Raw genomic sequence first — 24,432 nt, 5'->3', positions numbered from 1 at the left:
ACCTTACAATGGTTAGATAATAAGAATGCAACATAAACCCTATATTTCACGTCGCCTTGTGTAAACTTGAGAGACAAAATCCCATCACTGTTTGACTAAAGTGTAAACGAGTTGGTTAATAGTTTCTTACTATGTATAAATTACACAAGACGTTTATCAAAACAATCGCTGACAGATATGATATGATTTCAAAAGAGAGTATTCCACGTCATTAAATTAAAAGTAGAGACAAAGAACTGTGGACACAAGTCGTCACCGGTTTATTGTAAAATGTTTAATATTCACATGCTATTGATACAAAAGGGGAACGGGTGGCCCAGTCGTCTAAGGCGCCGCGATTCGCTGTGCAGAGTTACGTCCCTTGGGCACGCCAGAAACCTATGATTGTGGGTTCGAATCCCGGTTCTCCCGGTTTGTCAGCACAATACCTGTGCTCGTGGGTTTCACCGAAGTTGTAAACGTCTGAGACCTGCATCACTTGGGGCTTTCCTCCCACATTAAGCTGACCCGCCGTGATATAACTGGAGTACTGTTAAAAGCGGCGTTGAACCCAACTCACTCACTCACCATTGATACATAAACTCTTTGCCATTGCTTTGACGATATTATTAGGCTTGTAAATGTCAGCTCATATTCGACCGGCTCGTGTCATGGTGACACAGACCTGGTGTAAACTAAAAACATGTTCTAAGTTTATGTTTCCTCGACACATTAGCTGATTCATGTACCGCCCACAAGCAAGGTAGTGTATCAATGGGGACAGACAGACTGCACTCTCTCGCTCACACCATGAATATCACCCCATCCCTGGCTTCAATGATGCCCGATGCAGTTCCCTATTTTGACCATATGTTCCTGTGTTTTTTAAAGTGAACAATTGACTCGCCTTTGCATGTGTGTGTGTGTGACGGGTGCCACCGGTTGGGCAGGATACGTTCACCTTTTCGCAAACACCTGGCCTCAAACACATGTTTATGATATAGTCGGAATCGTAATCGACTCTGCTTTATGCAGAGATGTCTATTAGATATGGGAAGGGTTTTGTCGCTTTATTTACATATATAATATTTGTAATCCCCGACTCTGACACGCCGTATGGGTTAACACAAGGGGATATTATTTGTGGTAATGTATATGTATGGCGTATGGCGTGTCCTTGTCGGGACATGCCATGATGCTTGCCGAAACTCATACGTTGAGGAAACACTGCATCAAAGCCCCCAAAGTAGAAACCACAGTCAAAATGAAGAACATAAGGAGGAACAGTCGGTCCATCACAACTGCCACTTTCTTCCACTCGTCCTCGATATATTCAGCGTCTTCCTTCTCGACGTACCGATTGTTGATCTGCTTAAGGACCGCTAGCTGTTCTTCCATCACTTTGTTCAAGGGAGACGATCGCATGCAGTCGTGTTCTTCAGACTTTAGAGAGTCATTTAGCTCTGATCCATTTTGGTTTTTCTTACTGGAAACGCCCTGAAACAACATCCAATATTAAAGGTTGATAACTGTGGTTGTAAATAACTCTCATTTGTGATAGTATGTAGGTTTTGTTGTGGTTTAGTGCACGCAGCAGTATTTCAGGTATATGACGGCGTCATGTAAATAATCGTGTCTCGAGTAGACAATCCAGTTAATTGATATTGTGAGCAGCCCCACGCCCTTGGGATACGATGACAAGCAATCAAACCAAGCGTCCGAGCCTGACCACCCGGTCCATTTGGTCGCCTCTTACAACAATCCGGGTACCAATTTTAACATTGAATAACCAAGGGGAGGCGATACACAAGCACTTCAGGTAGTACAGGTGGAAGGCCCCGAGGGACGAAGGTAGTGACTGTTTGTAAGAACTAGTTTATTTGTAAAGGAAACTATATTGGCCCAGGAAAATGGCCACGAAGGCACAGCCAAGTTGAATAGAATAAGTTTGTTTGTTTGTTCTTATACGCCGCACTCAGCAATATTCCAGCTATATGACGGCGGTCTGTAAATAATCGAGTATGGATCAGACAATCCAGTGATTGACACCATGAGCATCGATCCACGCAATTGGTGGTGAGGTGAGGTGAAATGGGGTTTAACGTCGCGTCCAAGATTATTGCACTTATATAGCGACGTGTGTGTGCGTGCGTGCGTGCGTGCGTGCGTGCGTGCGTGTGCTTGTACTAGTCCGGACTCATGCCGATTTAAAGTGCTAGCTTACTGAGATACCATGCCACAGTTTAACATGAATACCCCACTCAGACACAGTATACTGACTCCGAGCCGACCAGTCCTTGTTTTATCCCCTTAATGCAGGGTAACAACAAGTACCATCTTTTAACGTCTTTTGGTATGACGCGGCCGGGGATCTTCCGCTCTCCGGGCGGACGCTCTACCACTAGACCACGGCGGCGGTCCACGCAATTGAGATACGATGACATGCATCAACCAAGTCAGCGAGCCTGACACCCAATCCCCGTCAGTCGCCTCTTACGACAAGCATAGTCGCTTTTTACGGCAAGCATGGGTTGCTGAAGACCTTTTCTACCCCGGATCTTCACGGGTCGAATAGAATAAATAAACACATCTCTATACTATCGGAGATTATTACCGTTTGTAGCTTAGACGTAGACTTAGTCAAACCCGCAAACTTGCGATAAAGTTCAGGGTCACACTTGGAGGAGACCTTCGCGGGACGATGTTGTGGTTCATCCTTCGCACACAGGCACTGCGCAAGAGTCCCAAGAAACAGGCTCCTCACCCACCGAGGAACACGGACACTATTCTGACCCTTGTAATGCACGTTCAGCACGATTACTGTGAGGACCGTGGACAGGGTCACCAGCGCCATAGACAGGCAGAAGTAGATTCCTGTGGAGGACAAAAGACATGCTATAGTGATCTGGGGGGGGGGGGGGGGGGGGGGGGGGGGGGTTGGGGATTCGAAACCACACTCCTAGAGTGAGGCACCCAATCGACAACCCTCAAAGTCAGCGATCTCACCCACTCAGCCACCGAGGCTTCCACAAAAATGAAAGTCCGGCAACTGGTAGTCTAGTTCACGTACTCTGTGTACCCTTCTGACAGATTGGCAGAGTTCGACGGGCTAAATTCACACATTCAATTCACAAACTGCTTATACGTCAAGCCAATTATATCGAGAACACGTGCTGTCTCCTTAGGCAAGTAACTTAATTCGAAATGTGCTTCTGTTCAGCCGGTTTGTATACTCCCCATGGAGGTGAGAATGAAAATCAAGTAGATACTGATCCGTTGACCGGGTAAAAATGTAGCACGCTTAAGGGCGTAGATTTGGCGTCTTATTAATATACACATTATAAATATGTATTATCTAGCGAATGGGATTTTGGGAACATACCTAAATAAGGGAAGTTGTCAGACGTTGGCGGCAACGTATCAGATACCACCAGCATGAACACAGACAGCGATAGCAACACTGTGATCTCCAGCGACACCTTCTCCCCGGCGTCTGGGGGTAGTATAAAGCCCAGCAGAGCTACAGCAGAGATCAAAATACACGGAAACAGCAGGTTCAGCAAGTAGAAGAACGGCTTGCGTCGTAGATTGACGTAGAACGTCACGTCAGGATAGGGTTCCGGGCAGCAACCATAGTACAGCTCATGTCGTTCCACGGGAACACTCACCAAGTCCCACTCGCTGTTGACTTTGAAGCTGGACATGTCCCCGGCGCTGTCTCTGTTAGTGGAGTTGATCTGAAATCCGTTGAAGGCCCAAGAGCCGAAGCGTAGGGCGCAGGATTGTCTGTCGAAGGGGAAGTAGGTGACGTCGACTTTGCAGAGGCTGGTTATGATTGTGGGGAAGTTGTAGCTGGCAGAACCGTCTGAGTTGAAGGTAGGGCGGTAGTCCTTGAGTCCAACAAGTTCGTCATCGGCGCTGGATGATAGTGTAAATGAGGCATTATTAGATCAGTACAGGTAATACAATGGATAGACATGCTGCAAGGAACATTGTTTGTTGTGTAACGCCGCACTAAGCAATTTCTACAGCTTATGACGGCGGTCTGTTAATAATCGAGTCTGGACCAGGCAATCCAGTGATGGATATCATGGGCATCGATCCCCGCAATTGCGATACGATGACATGCATCAACTAGGTCCGCGAGTCTGACCACCAGATCTCGTTAGTCGCCTCGAGCGACAAGTATGGGTTGCTGAAGGCCTATTCACAATTTTGCAGTTCAAGTTTAAGGAGGAAGAGAAAAGAGAAAAAGGGGTGAAGTATAATCGACTCACTTGTCATATAGAGTAATATCCGGTGTCCATACTTTCGTATAGGGGAGGATAAGCTGTGAGATGCCCCCATATTCAGTGGCGTTCCACGTCATCTGACAGTCGTACCAGTTCTACAACACAAACATACAGACATGACTGAAAAGCAAATAAGGCTTAGAAGGTTATTGCTGTTAGTGTTGTCTATGTAGATCATGTATGTGGAGGGGCACAGACGGAATTCCCTTCTGAACAGATACGATTCGTCTGTGCCACAGGTTTTGTGTGTTTGTTTGGTGTTCAACGCTGCACTCGGCAATATTCCTGTTAGGTGACGGCGGCCTGTGATTAACATCATGGGCATCGATCTACGTAATTGGGATACGATGACATGCATCAACCAAGTCAGCAAGCCTGACCACCCGATCCCGTTAGTCGCCTTTTACGACAAGCATGGGTTGCTGAAGACCTATTCTACCCTGGATCTTCACGGGTCTGTTCCACAGGTTTGACTATGTAATATCTTCCAGTACTTGAAACAGTTTGAAAAATGTGTACACACTAGGATGATTTAAAATAAGCAAAATAATTCGACTCGGAAGGTACTGGTCAATTACACCTTGCTTCGGGTTGTGCACAAAAACAAACTTGTTCGCTAGACGCGCCAGATTCCTGAAGCAAAGGTGAAGTTTAAAAAGATGAAGTTGGACTCTTGTTATCAGAGATACCTCCCCAACAAGATGAAATGTTCGGAAAAGAAAAGTAATATCGGGAGGTGATGAGTGAGTGAGTTGGGTTGAACGCCGCTTTTAACATTATTCCAGTTATATCACGGCGTGTCAGCTTAATGTGGGAGGAAAGCCCGAAGTGATGCAGGCCTCAGGCGTTTACCACTTCGGTGAAACCCACGAGCACAGGTATGGTGCTGACAAACCTAGAAAAATAATCGGGGCGACCTGGGATTCGAACCCACAATAATAGGTTTCTGGTGTGCCAAAGGGGCGCAACTCTGCACAGCGAATCGCGGCGCCTTAGACGACTGGCCCACCCGTGCCCCCGGGAGGTGATGGGTTTGGCATTAAACGTCAAGGCCAGAGAACAACCAGTCTCACAATTCGCCTAAACAGATTCCACCGGGCGCAAAGGGCAAAACAGTGATGAAAAACACACGAATGGGTCACCGAAACCGAGCGACGACACCAGGTATTCGCGAAAAGGGTAAGCATGTTCTTTCATACCAGAAGCACCCGCCACTCTCACAATTTACTAAAAATCCAGACAATCATGAAGTTCCAGTGACACAACAGGGCATTTACTAATATTGTTGAACCTAAAAATATGTTAAATTAGAATAAAGTCTGCTGTGTAGCTTGAAGAAAATATTCATAATAACACAAGTATACTGAACAACAAAAGTTCCTGTGACACTGAATAAGATTTAATGCAAAGTTATGTTTTTTACCAAATCTGAAACAATTTCGGTTTTCAAAAAGACTCCTGTGTTCAAATGGTTTAATTTGCTATACTGACTTCAGAAAATGCGTGATTTCATAAAAAGACCCCATGAACATGACAAAATGTCAATTTACAAATCAATAGCGTGTGTGTCCACCTCTGGTTGCGATGCAAGCAACACATCTTCGTCTCATGGAATGCACCAGGCGTCGCACAAAGTCCTGTGGAATATCTGTCCATATCTGCTGAATCATGTTTCGAAGTTCCTGGCGTGTCTGTTGAACACGTGGTTGACGTCGAAGGCGCCGATCCATCTCATCCCACATGTGATCGATTGATGAGAGATCAGGGGAGCGAGCCGGCCATGGGATGACATTCACGTTGTTTTGTTGAAGAGAATCCTGAACAAGTCGAGCAATATGGGCCGGGCGTTGTCATATTGAAAGGTAATGCCTGGGCCATGACGACGCAAACACGGTAGAACAACAGGGCCGGTGATCTCGTCGCGGGAGCGCTGTCCATTGAGTTTTTCCTCTACCACTATCAAACGGGTCCTCTGTCTTGCTGTAATCCCACTCCATACCATAACGCTGCCGCCCCCGAACCGATCTTCTTCCATGACACATTGATTGGCGTAACGTTCACAAGGACGTCGGTACACTCGAATCCGTCCATCGCTGTGGCTGAGGTGAAAACGAGACTCGTCAGTGAATAGAACTTGTCCCCACTGCATGGCCGTCCAGCATAGACGCTGTCTGTGCCACTGTAGACGTGTTTGACGGTGGTGGTTTCCTGTCCAAATGGGACGTCTGGCGGGTCTTCTGGCGACAATCCCTGCATATCCTAGGCGAGGACGTACGGTTTGTGAAGCTATTCGTCGAAGGCCAGGGATGCTTCTTGCAGTCACTGTTGCTGGCTGGAATCGATTTCTTAGGTGTGTTGTTCGAATCCATTTGTCTTGTCGATTATTGGTTACGCGTGGCCTGCCAGTCAGAGGATGGTCTCTGACTGCATTCGTCTGTTGCCAACGTTGCCATAAACACCAAATGGTGTTTCTGTGGACGTTAAATTGTCTTGCAACATCACGTTGACTCGATCCTGCTTCAAGCATACCAATGGCTCGCAGACTCTCATTTTCGGACAGGCGTGGCATTTCGTAATGTTGAATAATTTCGTAATTTTGTTGTTTTTCTAAGTGGTTGTTGTCAGCACGATGCTAAACAATGCATATGGAATCCCGTTAACGTACAAGTTTTATTACCCATTCTTGGGTAGTGAAATGTATGGGGCTTGCAACTTTTGCATGGCATGCATGCTTTTCTGTAGCAGTTGCGTTTTTGTGACTTGATTCCATACAATGTACTACAATAATGAAAACCAAACTTTACTTGTTTAATAACACTAAAATATTGGTGTCACAGGAACTTTTGTTGTTGAGTATATTTTTTCAATATTTTGGAGACAATTTATTTCTTCCATTTTTTCCAAATTATTCTTATAAAGCCCATGCAAGCCATATAAAGCCCATGCAAACTTTACTTGTTTGAAAAATACACTAAAATATTTGTCACAGGAACTTTTGAGTATAACATAAACATGACAGAACTTACCAAACGAATCCAGGCGTTGGCTGTCAATATTTGATGAGGTTCATCCTGGAAAACAGCAATTGACATACTTGATGCTCAAAGCTAAGGGGTCAGTCGAAGTGTATTTCAAAGGTTTCAATGTTAGAAGTTTGTAGTAAAGTTCTGAGGAAGTACTTATTTTTTAAGTTATTGATTGGAAAATATGTGTGTCTTAAAATATTATAAGTTGGGCATACTAACAAAAAATGTAAATCATCTCCTATAATATTTTTACAAGGAGGACAAAATCTAAGGTTTCTAGGTACCCCCTCCCGCCTACCTATAATTTAAAAAAAAATCTTTTTCAGATAATGTTCAAAGAACATGGGATTTGAAAAAACAACAGCCCTGTAAATATGTTAACCTGGATTTGGCGTTGCATTGGGATTCGATTACCAGAAATGTATGGTCGTGTACAAGTGTGTGAAATTGCCATTTTCATCCTTCTGATAGTTTGTTGATGCATTCAGACTTGGGGTAAATGAAAGATTGATACTTGTTGATTGTATTGTGTTCATAATACACTACTGCTTAGCCCTATCTATAGATGGAATGATGGGCCCTATCTATAGATGGAATGATGGTCAAGGCGAGAGGTTACAAACTCTTCTCTGCATTGTCTCTTGAATATGAAAAAAATGATTCCTAAATGTGATAATTTCTTATATGATGATATTTTCAGATCAATGTGACTTAATAATGTATTTCAAAGAATAATGAATTTTCTATAAATTAGATAGTGTATTCAAAGTTATATGAAATGATTGACAGTTTGTCTGCTTACCAGTTCAATGACCTGTCTTATGGCAATGCCAATTTTTAACTCTATGGGAGCGTCTGTTCCACAATTTGGCCGCGCATAACTGATATAATTTGCAAACAGCTTGTCCATCAGTGCAGTCTGGTTGCCATGGGTAACTGTCACTGCAGGAAAGAGTATACATTGTGAAGAATATTGAACGTAAATGCAATGGTAAAAAAGCGTCCAGTATATGCCTCCACACCTTGATGAAGGAATGGTCTATTTTGGCTCTAAATTCTAATGGGGCAATATACTACTACATGATCAGATAAATGTATTGCATTTGGCACGCCAGAAACCTATGATTGTGGGTTCGAATCCCGGTTCGCCACGATTGTTTCTAACTTTGTCATCATACCCGTGCTCGTGGGTTTCGACGAAGTATTAAACGTCTGAGACCTGCATCACTTTTGGATTTCCTCCAACATTAAGCTGACACGCCGTGACATAACTGCAATAATGTTAAAGCGGCGTTAAACTCAACACACTCATTGTTATTGATGATCAGGCAAAATTAGACACGGGGGACACATTTGTCGCAAATATTTATATGAAGATACAATATTGACGAATACGGACGGATACAGGTATGCCGTAAGTCACCCGCACTGACTATTACATAACACGGGACTATAGGAATGAAGTAGAAACAAGGTTGCCGTTTTCGGAAAGAATGTTTTATTTCTCGTTTTCGGTGTCGTCGTTTTTGTTTGTTGCAGTACCCAACGAAAATTGCCAATCCGTATCTAAAATTGAAGTCATCTAGGTACCGGTTTTGGAGCATTTGTACGTTATTTGGTTAAGTCGCCAGTACCCAAATGTGGAGTACCCGAGCTAAAATTTGGAGAACCGTACCCAATTTGGGGGGACTCATACGCATTTATTTTTTTAAAGCGACATGTCCCAAACGAGATTGCTCTAATCCGTATAAACCGATAATATATATAAACGATAAAATATATATGTTTCTAATAATTTATTCAGGAGTAAATTCTCATATATTCTGACCCGCAATATAATCATGAAACTATTACATCTTCAAGACCCGTGAAGATCCCGGGGTAGAATAGGTCTTCAGCAACCCATACTTGCCGTAAAAGGCGACTATGCTTGTCGTAAAAGGCGACTAACGGGATCGGGTGGTCAGGCTCGCTGACTTGATTGATACATGTCATCGATCCCAATTGCGTGGGTCGATGCTCATGATGTCAATCAGTGGATTGTCTGGTCCAGACTCGATTATTTTACAGACCGCCGTCATATAGCTGGAATATTGCTGAGTGCGGCGTTAACCAACAAACAAACAAAACATTTTCAAAATCCACTCATTTCACATTTCCGACATTTATTCATCACACACATTTCCAACATTTATTCATCACACACATTTCCAACATTTATTCATCACACACATTTCCAACTTTTATTCATCACACATTTCCAACGTTTGTTCATCAGCTCAATCAATGCAATGTGATGATGAATGACTACTAATCAGTCATTGCCTCTTTGATATACAAGTAACATTAGGGTTATATAAACTGAGTTAACTCAATAGGCGATGGTGGCATATTGTTGTTCTAGTAATTCTACCATTAAGTTCTTCGAAGTCGGTCGGTGTAACAAGACGTTTACACAGTCCGTGATTGGAAGACTCATGTGTTGTTATAGGAAATGGCATTGTGTTTTCACAACAAAGTCTAAGTTAAAACATGTTTAATCCGATTAATGTTCAATGTTTCAAATCATATAATATATTTTCATGGGCACGGATTCGCTTTTTTGGTTACGAGTTATCCAGGTGATCAGGTACGGATGATCCAACATTTGGGTACGGGACGGTGTCTGGTTCAGATCTCCCTGTTTAGGGATCTCCCTGGGTACGGACCTCCCTGGGTACTGATCTCCCTGGGTACGGATCTCCCTGGGTACGGATCTCCCTGGGTACTGATCTCCCTGGGTACGGATCTCCCTGGGAACTGATCTCCTTGGGTACGGATCTCCCTGGGTACTGATCTCCCTGGATACGGATCTCCCTGGGTACTGATCTCCCTGGGTACGGATCTCCCTGGGTACTGATCTCCCTGGGTACGGATCTCCCTGGGTACGGATCTCTCTGGGTACGGCTATCTCTTAGCGGCTATCTATTAATGCTAATCAGTAACCAGGAAGTGCACACTTCGTAAACAATTTCAATTTACTCGGAATGTTCCGTCTGCTGTAAGTAAGGAGTGATTAATCCGTTGATACATATTTCTGGCATCTGTTGTAATATTGCCTTACCCCCATCTATCAATGGCCAACGATATAACCCGCAGTTCCCCAAGTAAACTTTCTCTATCGACCTGAACTAGATCATCTGCATATTCATGGCGACTAATGAGGTAACGGAAGTTACGTATTCCGCACATTTTTTCCCGCTCTGTGCCCAGAATCTATTGGGAGATCATACGAGCCATAATGCCAAACTTAGAAATACGTTCTTCACTAGTAACCAAAAGATAAATACATACTTTGGGCATACTAGGAGTCTGATATTTTGATGATGACTTATAAAAATATTTTTCTCTTACTTTTCGGTAAATATGCATTGAATACCTATTGCTGATAACACATTTAGAATTTTACTTGTGCTGTCTTTGCACTTGTCTGGACAAATCACTGATGTCTGGCATGATCATACCAAGTGGTTGGTAGAATTATGTCCTCTTTTTGTCCAATTCGGACCCCCATACACAACTTTTCTCTGTACCGCGATACGATGGAGTTCTCTCCCTTGTCAAACAGAGCACGAGGCCCTGCTTTTACTCGGAGCTACTAATGTAAATAATGAACTTTTATCAGTAAAATATGCATTGTTTGATAAAATAAATGATATCTGATATGGAGAACACGAATAATCATAAAGGTTAGTGAGTGCATTTTGTTTCGATTAGCGTACATGACAAGTATCGCGATACCCCGAGGTTGCAGGCTAATACCAGTATGTATCCATGTACCAACAAAAGAAACCATAGAGCCAGGTAATTATGTATTAATGTAAGAATGTATCAACTATGTCATATGTATCCATGTACCAACAAAAGAAACCATAGAGCCAGGTAATTATGTATTAATGTAAGAATGTATCAACTATGTCATATGTATCCATGTACCAACAAACGAAACCATAGAGCCAGGTAATTATGTATTAATGTAAGAATGTATCAACTATGTCATATGTATCCATGTACCAACAAAAGAAACCATAGAGCCAGGTAATTATGTATTAATGTAAGAATGTATCAACTATGTAATGTGTATCCATGTACCACGGTGAGTGTTTTAAAAAAACAAAACTTTGACTTGAAAAAAGTCGAGAGCAAAAACAAACCTTGACAGCGTGAATTAGCGTTTCCAGCCTAACTAAAACACTTTACTGATCACAAACATCTGGCAGAAGAGGAGTAAACGTTTCGCGTTCGCTTTGTTAAGATGTACAGAAGAATTTATTACCAAGCTATGGACAGCACAACATATGTTTATACAACTTTCAATGCTTATCGTTAACAAAATACAGAAAAGTACGTACCTAACGTTCCGAAGAATGCGACAATGATTATTCCCAGGCTAGCCATTTCGGTAAACTTTCCAATGAATCACAGTCTGTTGCCCAGTTTCATAGTCCTGTCAGTTTCCTGAGATTATTCAGAAAATTGTTTCAGTAAGTAAGCAATTTGGGACCTCGTGCCCTATTCCGGACCTATATCGCGCAGGTTTGTGCAAAAACGGGGTTCCCTTTCTTATATGATCGATTTAACGATACCTTCCGGTTAATCCAATTGTAACAACGAATTACCGTACCCCAGTAACCAATTACAAATACCAGAAAAAATAATTGTCGCGCCAGCAAGGCATTAGGTAGCCGTTTTTCTTTGTTTGAAACATTGATCTATTGTCTATGAGTTCATTGTTATGCAACTGCAGTATACATTTAAGTGTTACGCAACGAATGGTATACAATTAAGTGTTGTGCAAAGAATGGTGTACAATTAAAGCAAGAGGTATAAATAGCTCTATTGCCCTTGCCGCGAGCTAATCCCAAACCACAATCTCTTCAATCTGTGAAGAGTATTCTTATCTCAACAATAGTGTTTAATAATTAGTGCACAAACAGGTTTGGGGACAAGGAAACGCGGGGCCGCCAATGACCAACTGATGTTGTATGGCCTCCAGCGCCTTTAGCCGCCTTAGTGTGCGAAACCTGTTTGAAAGTACTGTTGCTTGGACGTTCACACTTGGTGTTAGTTTTAAAAATATATATGAGAAAGTGCCCTTTCTTGGGCGAAAGAGAAGATGAAATATTTTTTTCCTGATAGACTGTCCCATGTATGAGGATATTCGGTTTAATCACATAAACAATATCGAAAGTGTAAATAACTTGACGAAACTGTCTCCAGTTGGAAAATTAGTATTCTTCATGCGGTGTAAATACATGGAGTAATGTCTTGCCGATTATTTACAATGTTTCGTCGCCGGAGATCTCTAATGTGTTGATTATAGTCAGAATACAAAAGTTTGGTTTAATCATATTGTGTTACATTAATCTGCTATACTGAAGGGGTACAAAAGCCTGATTTTATGGTGTTGTTGAAAAAAATATTGTATTCTTTTAAATGTTTTTTTTTATGCATTTCAAATGTATTGATTCTTAATGTGAAACTTCTCTCTTCATTGTATGGCGGAAATATTGCAATTTTACGACGTTAAATTTTAATTCACTCCCGCTTCTTTAATACGACCCGTGAAGATTCCGGGGTAGAATAGGTCTTCAGCAACCCATGCTTGCCGTAAAAAGCGACTATGCTTGTCGTAAAAGGCGACTAACGGGATCGGGTGGTCAGGCTCGCTGACTTGGGGGGTGATGCATGTCATCGATCCCAATTACGTGGATCGATGCTCATGATATTAATCACTGGATTGTCTGGTCCAGACTCGATTATTTACAGACCGCCGTCATATAGCTGTAATATTGCTGAGTGCGGCGTTCAACAACAAACCAACCAACCAACCAACTTCTTTAATACTATTATATATGGTAACAGTAACTTCTATCATAGGCAGCAACTTAATAATGTAACACACACACACACACACACACACACACACACACACACACACACACACACACACACACACACACACACACACACACACACACACACACACATCACACACACACACATCACACACAGGCATATCCTACACCACGAGGTCTGACTTGGTTGTGGTTCAGGGAATTTTGACAGCAAATCGCTACATGAATCAAATTCTTCAACCTCACCTTCTTCCAATCATTGACCGCCCAAGCAACGACCAGCACAACGCTCCACCGCACACAGCTCGTATCACGGTAGACTACCTTCATAATGCCAACATCAACGACTTGCCCTGGCCGTCAAGATCTCCACATCTCAACCCAATCGAACCCCTCTGGGAGTAACTCGATCGACGTGTACGTCAACGCCAGAACACACCGCAGACAATCCCACAACTGGCCAACGCGTTACAAGCAGAATGGCGCAGAATTCCGCAGGACCGAATTCGTACACTTATCCAGTCATTGCCGAGGAGATGCATAGCCGTGATTTCTGCCCGTGGCGGTCACACGAGATACTGAGTTCAGTGCAACCTTGTGGCTTTATGTGACATGACAATGAACAGTTTTCAATGCCCTTGTACAACGACAACATGTGACTATCGACCTCCAAAATTTCATATTTGTATCTGTTATTTTGAATTAAATACATCGACTTTATTAGGTACAATACATTTACAAGAAAGAATCCCGTGCGTTCTCTTTTTTGAAGAGTATATATATAATATAACTTGTCACGGGGAAGTATTAACATCAGCCTTTTGTCTTGTTTACAGATCCAGATTCATTGAATAAAGATATGTTTAAATCATATTTTTTATGATAGAAATGTTTTACTGTCTCTCTAAAATGGGTGTTTTTTGTGCATCAGTTGCATCTTCATCACAATGTTTCATATTTTACGTAGTTTTAGTTTCATTTTTTTATGCAAACTGTGTACAATTATGTAAAACCCGGTTAAAAGTAAGTGCAGTAGATCATTTAAAGTTAACTCAATCAGAAAAATATAACTTAAACAGTACTTTGTTCCTTCAATTCCTATTTGAAGACATCTCCGATACAAAATACTTATATAATATATCTCAACACATATTGGATGATAAAAATTCAACATTATATATATTAATTAGTTTCTATTAGTCTCATATTTGCTTCTCATGTTGGATTTATGTTATTTCAAAAATAAATAAATCAATGTTTAGCAGTGCTTCGACAAATGACTTAATTTGTTGATATGATGATGAGCCATTTCCGTCAGCTTTAGCCTGACGGATTTTCATATTGAGTAATATAGATTTCAGAAAGCCATCGTTCAAGGGTTCTCTGATAATCGTCTGAACAGGACTTAAAATATCTATAATGTGCGCGTGTCATTCGCGGGTTTAACTATAGGATTTTGTCCAGACAGGCCGGGTATGTCAAGCAATAACAAACAATGGTATGATCTCGAATGTCTGTTTACACGATGCTGTCCAGCGCTTCGGTCCAGATACTAGTGTGTACTGACTGACTGATATAGAAGATTTAACGTGCGCTTTCCGACTGCAGCGTATTTCGCACACGGGCCTGGCCAGACCATTTAGTGTATTCCGAGAAGGGTGAAAGTGGTGTGTGCAACACAAGAGGGGGGCTTTTAGGGGTTGCTTATATCGATTTTTGAAATTTTAAAATTTGGAATAAATGCCTAGGTGGATGGAGGAGGGAACTAAGGGAGCTGGGTGAGGTGGGTATTTGTATGTTTATTGGATTTTGGGTTGGTAGATTAATTAGTTTTTAGATGCGCTTAATTAGGCCTGTTTTGATTAGGAATACGCCTAGGGCCTTGAAGTTTTCTAGTTTATTTTGTGTACTAGTGTGTACCAAACAACCTGTTTTTATAACAAACGCTGGCTTCTACCAGGGACCCTTTATGAAGGGCTCTTTGTATGGCCTCCCTGCTTCCAACAATTATCTCTTATGTTGTATCAACACAACTGTAATTATATGTGTATTGTCAGAGCCCGTGTCATGTCGGTATCAACCCGCTGCCAGGTGAACAGTAGCTATAAGATAACCTTGGTATAATCTGGGATGAGTGACTGTTGGTAAGACAAAGATGGTATGTGGATCAATCCATTTTACTGTGAACAGGGATGCACAAACTTAAAAACAAAAATACCTTTTCTAGCATCATTTATTTATCTATCTTATCCCATAAACACTTCACTTTTCTCGACAAGCATAGGATTCAACAATTATTCCACACAGGCACTTCTCTGTTCACGACGAGCGTAAGATTCAACCATTATTCCACACAGACATTTCTCTGTTCACGACGAGCATAAGATTCAACCATTATTCCACACAGGCACTTCTCTGTTCACGACGAGCATAAGATTCAACCATTATTCCACACAGGCACTTCTATGTTCACGACGAGCATAAGATTCAACCATTATTCCACACAGGCACTTCTCTGTTCACGACGAGCATAAGATTCAACCATAATTCCACAAATACACTTCAGTGTTCACGACAAGCATAAGGTTAAACAATTATTCCAAACAGACACTTCACTGTTGAAGACAAACATAAGATTCAACAATTGTTCCACACAGGCACTTCACCGTTCACGACAAGCATAATATTCAATTGTACTGTCAGAAATGCTAGAAACATGCTTTTTGCACCTTCAAACTAGATCAAATGTTTCATAGACAGGTGCTACCGAAATATCAAGTAAATATCGATCTACCTACCTGTGGCTTGAAGTATTTCAGTTACAATGAGTTTTAATGACAATTTTTCTATTGTCTGCTATTACTCTTCAATATGTTATTTCCCTTACATTTTTTATTGAGAAACACTTTAATTAATCTTATTCCATTACGAAGAATCTGAATAAATACACTGCTTTATTAAAAACACCTATCATCGCCAATCATCTGTTGGCTTCCCTTGTTAGTTCCCCCCTTGTTAGTTCCCCCCTTGTTAGTCCCCCCTTGTTAGTTGCCCCCTTGTTAGTTCCCCCCTTGTTAGTTCCCAACTTGTTAGTTTCGACCCCTTGTTAGTTCCCCCCTTGTTAGTTTCCACCCCTTGTTAGTTCCCCCCCCTTGTTAGTTCCCCCTTGTTAGTTTCCACCCCTTGTTAGTTCCCCCCTTGTTAGTTCTCCCCTTGTTAGTTCCCCCTTGTTAGTTCCCCCCTTGTTAGTTTCCACCCCTTGTTAGTCCCCCCCCCCCCCCCCCTTGTTAGTTCCCCCCTTGTTGGTTCCCCCTTGTTAGTTTCCACCCCTTGTTAGTCCCCCCCTGGTTAGTTTTCCCCCTTGTTAGTTTCCCCTTGTTAGCTTCCCCTTGTTAGTTCCCCCCTTGTTAGTTTCCCCCATTGTTAGTTTCCACCCCTTGTTAGTTTCCCCCCTTGTTAGTTCCCCCCTTGTTAGTTCTCCCCTTGTTAGTTCCCCCTTGTTAGTTCCCCCCTTGTTAGTTTCCACCCCTTGTTAGTTCCCCCCCCCCCTTGTTAGTTCCCCCCTTGTTGGTTCCCCCTTGTTAGTTTCCACCCCTTGTTAGTTCCCCCCTTGTTAGTCCCCCCTTGTTAGTTTCCCCCCTTGTTAGTTTCCCCCTTGTTAGTTTCCCCTTGTTAGTTCCCCCCTTGTTAGTTTCCCCCATTGTTAGTTTCCACCCCTTGTTAGTTTCCCCCCCCTTGTTAGTTCCCCCCTTGTTAGTTTCCACCCCTTGTTAGTTTCCCCTTGTTAGTTCCCCCTTGTTAGTTTCCCCCCTTGTTAGTTCCCCCCATTGTTAGTTTCCACCCCTTGTTAGTTCCCCCCTTGTTAGTTTCCACCCCTTGTTAGTTCCCCCCTTGTTAGTTTCCACCCCTTGTTAGTTTCCCCATTTGTTAGTTCCCCCCTTGTTAGTTCTCCCTTGTTAGTTTCCACCACTTGTTAGTTCACCCCCCCCTTGTTACTTCCCCCCTTGTTAGTTCCCCCCTTGTTAGTTCCCCCCTTGTTAGTTTCCACCCCTTGTGAGTTTCCCCCATTGTTAGTTCCCCCCTTGTTAGTTCCCCCTTGTTAGCTTCCACCCTTGTTAGCTTCCACCCCTTGTTAGTTTCCCCCTTGTTAGTTTCCCCTTGTTAGTTCCCCCCTTGTTAGTTTCCCCCATTGTTAGTTTCCACCCTTGTTAGTTTCCCCCCTTGTTAGTTCCCCCCTTGTTAGTTTCCACCCCTTGTTAGTTTCCCCTTGTTAGTTCCCCCTTGTTAGTTTCCCCCCTTGTTAGTTCCCCCCCATTGTTAGTTTCCACCCCTTGTTAGTTTCCCCCCTTGTTAGTTCCCCCCTTGTTAGTTTCCACCCCTTGTAAGTTTCCCCTTGTTAGTTCCCCCTTGTTAGTTTCCCCCCTTGTTAGTTCCCCCCATTGTTAGTTTCCACCCCTTGTTAGTTTCCCCCCTTGTTAGTTCCCCCCTTGTTAGTTTCGACCCCTTGTTAGTTTCCCCACTTGTTAGTTCCCCCCTTGTTAGTTCTCCCTTGTTAGTTTCCACCACTTGTTAGTTCCCCCCCTTGTTAGTTCCCCCCTTGTTAGTTACCCCCTTGTTAGTTCCCCCTTGTTAGTTTCCACCCCTTGTTAGTTCCCCCTTGTTAGTTTCCACCCCTTGTTAGTTTCCCCCCTTGTTAGTTCCCCCCTTGTTAGTTCCCCCTTGTTAGTTCCCCCTTTGTTAGTTTCCCCCCTTGTTAGTTCCCCCCTTGTTAGTTTCCACCCCTTGTTAGTTCCCCCCTTGTTAGTTTCCACCCCTTGTTAGTTTCCTCTTGTTAGTTCCCCTCTTGTTAGTTCCCCCTTGTTAGTTCCCCCTTGTTAGTTCCCCCTTGTTAGTTTCCCCCTTGTTAGTTTCCAACCCTTGTTAGTTTCCCCCCTTGTTAGTTTCCCCCTTGTTAGCTCCACCCCTTGTTAGTTCCCCCCTTGTTAGTTTCCCCCTTGTTAGTTTCCCCCTTGTTAGTTTCCACCCCTTATTAGTTCCCCTTGTTAGTTCCCCCTTGTTAGTTCCCCCCTTGTTAGTTCCCCCTTGTTAGTTTCCACCCCTTGTTAGTTCCCCCCTTGTTAGTTCCCCCCTTGTTAGTTCCCCCTTGTTAGTTTCCACCCCTTGTGAGTTTCCCCCCTTGTTAGTTCCCCCCTTGTTAGTTCCCCCTTGTTAGCTTCCACCCTTGTTAGCTTCCACCCCTTGTTAGTTCCCCCTTGTTAGTTCCCCCTTGTTAGTTCCCCCTTGTTAGCTCCCCCTTGTTAGTCCCCCTTGTTAGTTCCCCCCATTGTAAGTTCCACCTTGTTAGTTTCCATCCCTTGTTAGTTCCCCCCTTGTTAGTTCCCCCCCCCCCGTTAGTTCCCCCCTGTTAGTCCCCCCTTGTTATTCCCCCCCTTGTTAGTTCCCCCCTTGTTAGTTCCCCCTTGTTAGTTCCCCCATGTTAGTTCCCCCTTGTTATTTCCCCCCTTGTTAGTTCCCCCCTTGTTAGTTCCCCCTTGTTAGTTTCCACCCCTTGTTAGTTTCCCCCCTTGTTAGTTCCCCCTTGTTAGTTTCCACCCCTTGTTAGTTCCCCCCTTGTTAGTTCCCCCTTGTTAGTTCCCCCCTTGTTAGTTCCCCCTTGTTAGCTCCCCCTTGTTAGTCCCCCCTTGTTAGTCCCCCTTGTTAGTTCCCCCCATTGTAAGTTCCACCTTGTTAGTTTCCATCCCTTGTTAGTTCCCCCCTTGTTAGTTCCCCCCCCGTTAGTTCCCCCCTGTTAGTCCCCCCTTGTTATTCCCCCCTTGTTAGTTCCCCCCTTGTTAGTTCCCCCTTGTTAGTTCCCCCTTGTTAGTTCCCCCTTGTTATTTCCCCCCTTGTTAGTTCCCCCCTTGTTAGTTCCCCCTTGTTAGTTTCCACCCCTTGTTAGTTTCCCCCCTTGTTAGTTCCCCCTTGTTAGTTTCCACCCCTTGTTAGTTCCCCCCTTGTTAGTTCCCCCCTTGTTAGTTCCCCCTTGTTAGTTTCCACCTTTTGTTCCCTAATAATTTTGCTGTCCTTACATGTACATATATATGCTCTCTGCCTAATGACATTCATTCACCTGGTGAAGGAGTTATACCCCCTTTCACTACGACCACGAATATCCCGAATCACCCCGAATCGGAAACTTTCGAAATTCCTGATGATTCGGCCAATAATGCAAACTTTCGTGGTTAATTGCGTTGAAAAATATGAAGAATGCGGGAATGGGTTAAGAAACATGTACGAATTACAAGATTCATGTACGGATCATGCACGAATTGTAAGAATCACATACGACTTAGTTACGAATATACCGAATGTTGTTCTAACTTAATTCTTACATTATTCGTAGTTGACATTCGTGGCTGTTTCGGGATGTTTTCGGGTTGAGGACAAAAATATTTGGGAGCCACGAATCGCTAAGAATAGCCAAGAATGCAAAAGAATCGATTACGAAGCTGTTAGGGAACATAAGAATGGATTACGATACCGCCACGAAATTGCAATTCGGGGATCCATCCACGAAAGTTTTTGACAAACGAAAACTTTCTCGCCGATTCGACGAACTCCCGCGAAGAGTACGAATGTTTGGGAATCAAATGAGATTCATTTAAGAACTTCAAGAAATTATTGAGATTTATCTACGAACATGAAAAATTTCCTATTCAGGGTGATTCGGGATAATCGTGGTCGCAGTGAAATGGGGGCATAAACATGTACTCCGAAACGTTGTGTTCCTCATAAGTTGACATCAATAAATTCTCTTCCTTATGTGTTTCACTTCTATATGCCTTTCAAAGACCTACTTTATTAATCTCCATCTCAAGTTGTCGTCCCTACCCAAACACCCCTGATAGTCTCTCCCAAACAGGTTATACGGGTCTGTGACGACACGAATTACACTTGAACCATAGAGAAACCTCTCATGCATAGAAAGACAACCCAGGCATGGGAGTATATACTTAGTGTCCACCCACTTCGTGTACTATTTACCCTTTGTGTAGCCGGTTGTCTGGTCTACAGTTCGTTTCGTGCAGTCTTTTGAAAACAACGTTATGCACCAGTTATTAGAAGGGTCATGAGCTGACCCCTTGAAACGCATAACAAGCCAGCCGGTGTAGGATAAGATAAAGAAGAAGTCGAACTGTAGTCGAAAGAAGGTTGCAGCCTATGCAGTTATTTAAAAAATGTTTGCACGGAGTCAACATTTCATTACTTAAAATTGTAATCCCTTTTTATTGGGTTTCGAAATCCCGTAACTTATAATTCTATTATATAAATAATGGTTTTCATTGTTCATTGTGTCTCATAGGCCTTTTATGGCCTGATGTTGTATGTATTTTATGCCTGTTTTTTTATGTCTAATGTGTAGACATACAACATGTGACACATAAATAAAATATTTTCTTCTTCCTATGGCATAGTCCACTATTCAATAATGGAGAGAGGTTGGAACAATAGGTTATCTGGAAAAAAATCAACGATTATCCCCCCAAACCCCAAAAGAATAGCATATATAATTGTGATCAATGTTATATATTTTCTGTTTGTCATTTCGCAATTTGAAGATGATTTTCAATAGTCACATCTACAATAAGGCAGGCCTTAGGCGAGTGGATAGACTAACCTCTAGTCTCTGAAATGAACATATTTTTCAGATAAAAGCAGTTATTAAATTATGGTTATAAAATATAATAAAGAGCCAAGAGACTTTCTTCATATTCAGATAATGCAGTAATGTCGACTTGCCAAATACTATAGACTTGCATGGGCTTTATTAGATATATTTGGAAAATAAAATGGAAGAAATAAATTGTCTCCAAAAATATTGAAAAAATAGTAATGCTTTAGATTGTTGAAAAAATAAGAAATTGCCTGCCACAAAACGAGGGGGGTGAGGGGTGGGGTGGGGGATTGGGGGGTGGGGGATGGGGGGTGGGTCACGGGTGGCCCATTCTCTAAGGCGCCGCGATTCGCTGTGCAGAGTTGCGTCCCTTGGTCGCGCCAGGAACCTATGATTGTGGGTTCGAATCCCGGTTCGCCCTGATCATGTTTCTAGGATTGTCAGCACCATGCCCGTGCTCGTGGATTTCACCGAAGTGGTAAACGTCTGAGACCTGCATCACTTGGGGCCTTCCTCCAACATTAAGCTGACACGCCGTGATATAACTAAAATACTGTTAAAAGAGGCGTTAAACCAAACTCACTCACTCACTCATAATATCAAGTATTGATTTGTCTGGTTCAGAACCGCTTCTCTACAGCTCGCGTGAAATGGCTTTAAATTACTGACCGCCGTGTTGACAACAAAGCAACCTTCATGTTACACACGGTGCGGTCGGGTAGGCGATTGGTTAAAACGTTCGCTCGTCACGCCGAAAACCCTGGTTCGATTCCCGGCATGGGTACAATGCGTGAAGCCCAACGCCGTGATATTGCTGGAATATTGCTAAAAGCGGCGTAAAACCAAACTCACTCACTCTCTCACACTCACATGTTACAAATGTTGGGCTACAATTATTTGTTTCAACTCAGTGACTCAGGGAACAAGGCACTTGATTAACTCACGCTCCCAGAATTATAACTGCAACCATGAAAAACAACAATTCTGTTAAAATAGTTTTTATTGTACATTCATAAATATTTATAATGGTTAACAATGGCTGAAGACAAACACAAACCAGGTGAGGTCCACAATAGATGGCTGTCATAGGGATACTTTTCAGGAGTGACACTCACCGGGACTTTTGCTTACGAAGAACTTTTTTTATACATGAGTCACGATGAGCCTTCATCGAATTCCTTGTTAATTCCTTTTAATAAAGTGTCTCTGTACATGGTTTTCTACAAATACAGATGCGCCTTTCTTCTTTCGCTTTGATGAATAATGTTACTACACATCATAGCTAAAAACACATTCTCCTTATTTCTTTTCATATCTATGGACGTGACACTTAATGAATATTTCCAGAACTTTTTTTTTTTCATTTTTGGGGCCATGAACGTCCATGTTTCCAGCCAGACATTGTTCAACCATACGTCATTCCGGTGACACAAATATTTGCCTATTTCTCCGACAATGTGTATATCGCCATGCAAGATGTATATCACACAAACTCAACACCGAATCTTCATGTTTCTTAAGTGAGTGAGTGAGTTTGGTTTTACGCCGCTTTTAGCAATATTCCAGCAATATCACGGCGGGGGACACCAGAAATGGGCTTCACACATTGTACCCATGTCGGGAATCGAACCCGGATCTTCGGCGTGAAGAGCGAACGCTTTAACCACTAGGCTACCCGACCGCCCCTGTTTCTTAAGGACAAACTATGTAAAGAGTGGAATTTCGAGTGGGTACAAACATAATTTACACTGTCAGGGTTACATTTCGTAATCGACTCAGAAAATATATATCATACAAAAAAGAAATGAATGTATGTCGAGTTCCAACACTAACACCTATTGGAAGAAATACGGTATTGAAATACCTATTGGTACCTAGATTAAACCATCTCTTATCGGCGTGCCAAACACATCAACATCAACTGATGCCATTAAATTATGCTTTAAATTTATTTGGAAACGTAAACCGGACAGAGTAAGACGAGATATTATGACCTTTATCCCATAACATGGGGAATTAAGGTACCAAGAATTAAAGAATCGTTAGCTGCCCAATTTGTTAGATGAATTAATCGGTTAATATTTGATAATCAAAAGTGGGCTGTTCTTTTTAATAAAAAGCTTTCAAAAATAATTCTAATTTTCCACGTGGATAGTCCTTATATTAATAAAGAAATACAACCAAGATTTACAAATATGTTTTGGAAGGACGTGTTTCACTACTGGTCATGGCTTATATCACTGTGTGAGGACGAAATTGGCAAATAATCTGAAATACAATCACAATCTATGTGGTATTATAATCATATAAAAAAGGAGAAAATCGGTTATGTATATTAGCCACATAAAGAAACTGTTCATTGTTACAATCTATTCTAAATTTGAAATATACCAACAATGAAAAGTTTCCATGTAAACTTTTACAGGTGGATATTGAGATCACAAGAGGACGGCAAAACAGCATGTTTAATGTCCATGACAATAACCTTATGCGGGGAACAAGGTCACAAACTCAATAACGGGTACGCCCACCGTGAACAGCGATAACAGCAGTGCATCACCGACGCAAAGAGTCTCTCAGATGGGCATGGAAGGCTTCTGGAATGACTTGCCATATTCCCAGCAACCCTGCTGGGAAATCACGAACGTTATCTGGTGGAGTTGGTACTCGGGGTAGACGTCGCACTATTTCGTCCCTCTATAGGGAGAGATGCGGCAGTGGCAGTTTTTGAACATTGTCCAGTGGAGGAAAAGCCCGAGAAACCCTGACCATGTGAGGATGGGCATTATCCTCTTGGAGTGTCAATCCTGGGGCATGACGTTGAAGAATTGTCACAGGTCCGAGAATCTGATTTCGGTAACCCACACCTGTCATATTGCCCTGCACAGCAACTAAAGGGCTTCTCTGACGTGCACATGTCCCACCTAAATCATCACGGAACCACCCCCAAAGCGATTCCCCTCCACGACACAGGCTTCAGCATGACGCTCCAAAAAGACGTCTGTAGGCACGTTGACGCCTGTCACTATGAGAAATGTTATATCTGGACTCGTTTGTAAAAAACCCAAAAAACAAGTCCTCGACCACAACCGAGGTTGACGGACGTGATTTCAGCACCACTTCTGACGGTTTTGTCGAGCGTTGCGCCAGGATAGGTTGTATGATGGGACGACGTGGTCGTTTCCCGTAAGGAAGTAAGCGGTGCCTGACTGTGTTGGGCTGGATACGCCAAGTCGTGGAATGGTCTGAGCAGTGGTCACTGCAGTCTGGAAATGGGTCAACCGTGTCCATCTGTCCATCTGTGACGCGTGGACGTCCTGTACAAGGGCGATCGGCAACTCCATCACTGTCCTGGTGACGTCTCAACAGTGTTGATATGTTGTTTCGATGGCAAGGGAAAGGCGAAGCTACCTGACGTTGAGGCATTCCCTCACGGACCATCCCAATAGCCTCATGACGTTGTGCAGTCGTGAGTCGTGGCATGATGTGCGGTTCATTGGGTGTGTAATTTTTTAAACGATCAAATGTAAAATATTCAACTTCCCAAATCGACATTAGTTTTTGCCCTCCATATGCTCCACGCA

At 42.8% G+C, this 24,432-nt stretch overlaps 1 protein-coding gene across 1 annotated transcript; it reads right to left on the bottom strand.

Annotated features, from left to right (window-relative positions):
* Positions 1-446: 446 nt before the first annotated feature.
* LOC124146773 (neuronal acetylcholine receptor subunit alpha-10-like) lies at positions 447-11,864 on the bottom strand. The gene is made up of 7 exons (XM_046517228.2): positions 11,689-11,864; positions 8,100-8,239; positions 7,298-7,342; positions 4,257-4,366; positions 3,362-3,897; positions 2,594-2,853; positions 447-1,476 (listed from the first exon to the last, which is right to left on the bottom strand). Exons 1-7 carry the CDS (start codon positions 11,732-11,734, stop codon positions 1,189-1,191), a joined length of 1,425 nt encoding a protein of 474 aa, XP_046373184.2. The 5' UTR covers positions 11,735-11,864; the 3' UTR covers positions 447-1,188.
* Between the last annotated feature and the right edge of the window lie 12,568 nt (positions 11,865-24,432).

Source organism: Haliotis rufescens, unplaced genomic scaffold (assembly GCF_023055435.1).
Source record: "Haliotis rufescens isolate VD_foot unplaced genomic scaffold, xgHalRufe1.0.p SCAF_1, whole genome shotgun sequence".
Classification (NCBI taxonomy): Eukaryota; Metazoa; Mollusca; class Gastropoda; order Lepetellida; family Haliotidae; genus Haliotis; species Haliotis rufescens.
This window is presented reverse-complemented; position numbering and strand designations above follow the sequence as displayed.

What these genes read in the sequence shown, in the direction of transcription:
- LOC124146773 (XM_046517228.2), bottom strand. Translation starts at nt 11,734, where the DNA reads ATGGCTAGCCTGGGAATAATCATTGTCGCATTCTTCGGAACGTTAG. An exon ending in CGCATTCTTCGGAACGTTAG is followed by an intron (nt 8,240 to 11,688) that starts GTACGTACTTTT and finishes TCTTTCCTGCAG; the next exon opens with TGACAGTTACCCATGGCAAC. An exon ending in CCAACGCCTGGATTCGTTTG is followed by an intron (nt 4,367 to 7,297) that starts GTAAGTTCTGTC and finishes TTTGTGTTGTAG; the next exon opens with AACTGGTACGACTGTCAGAT.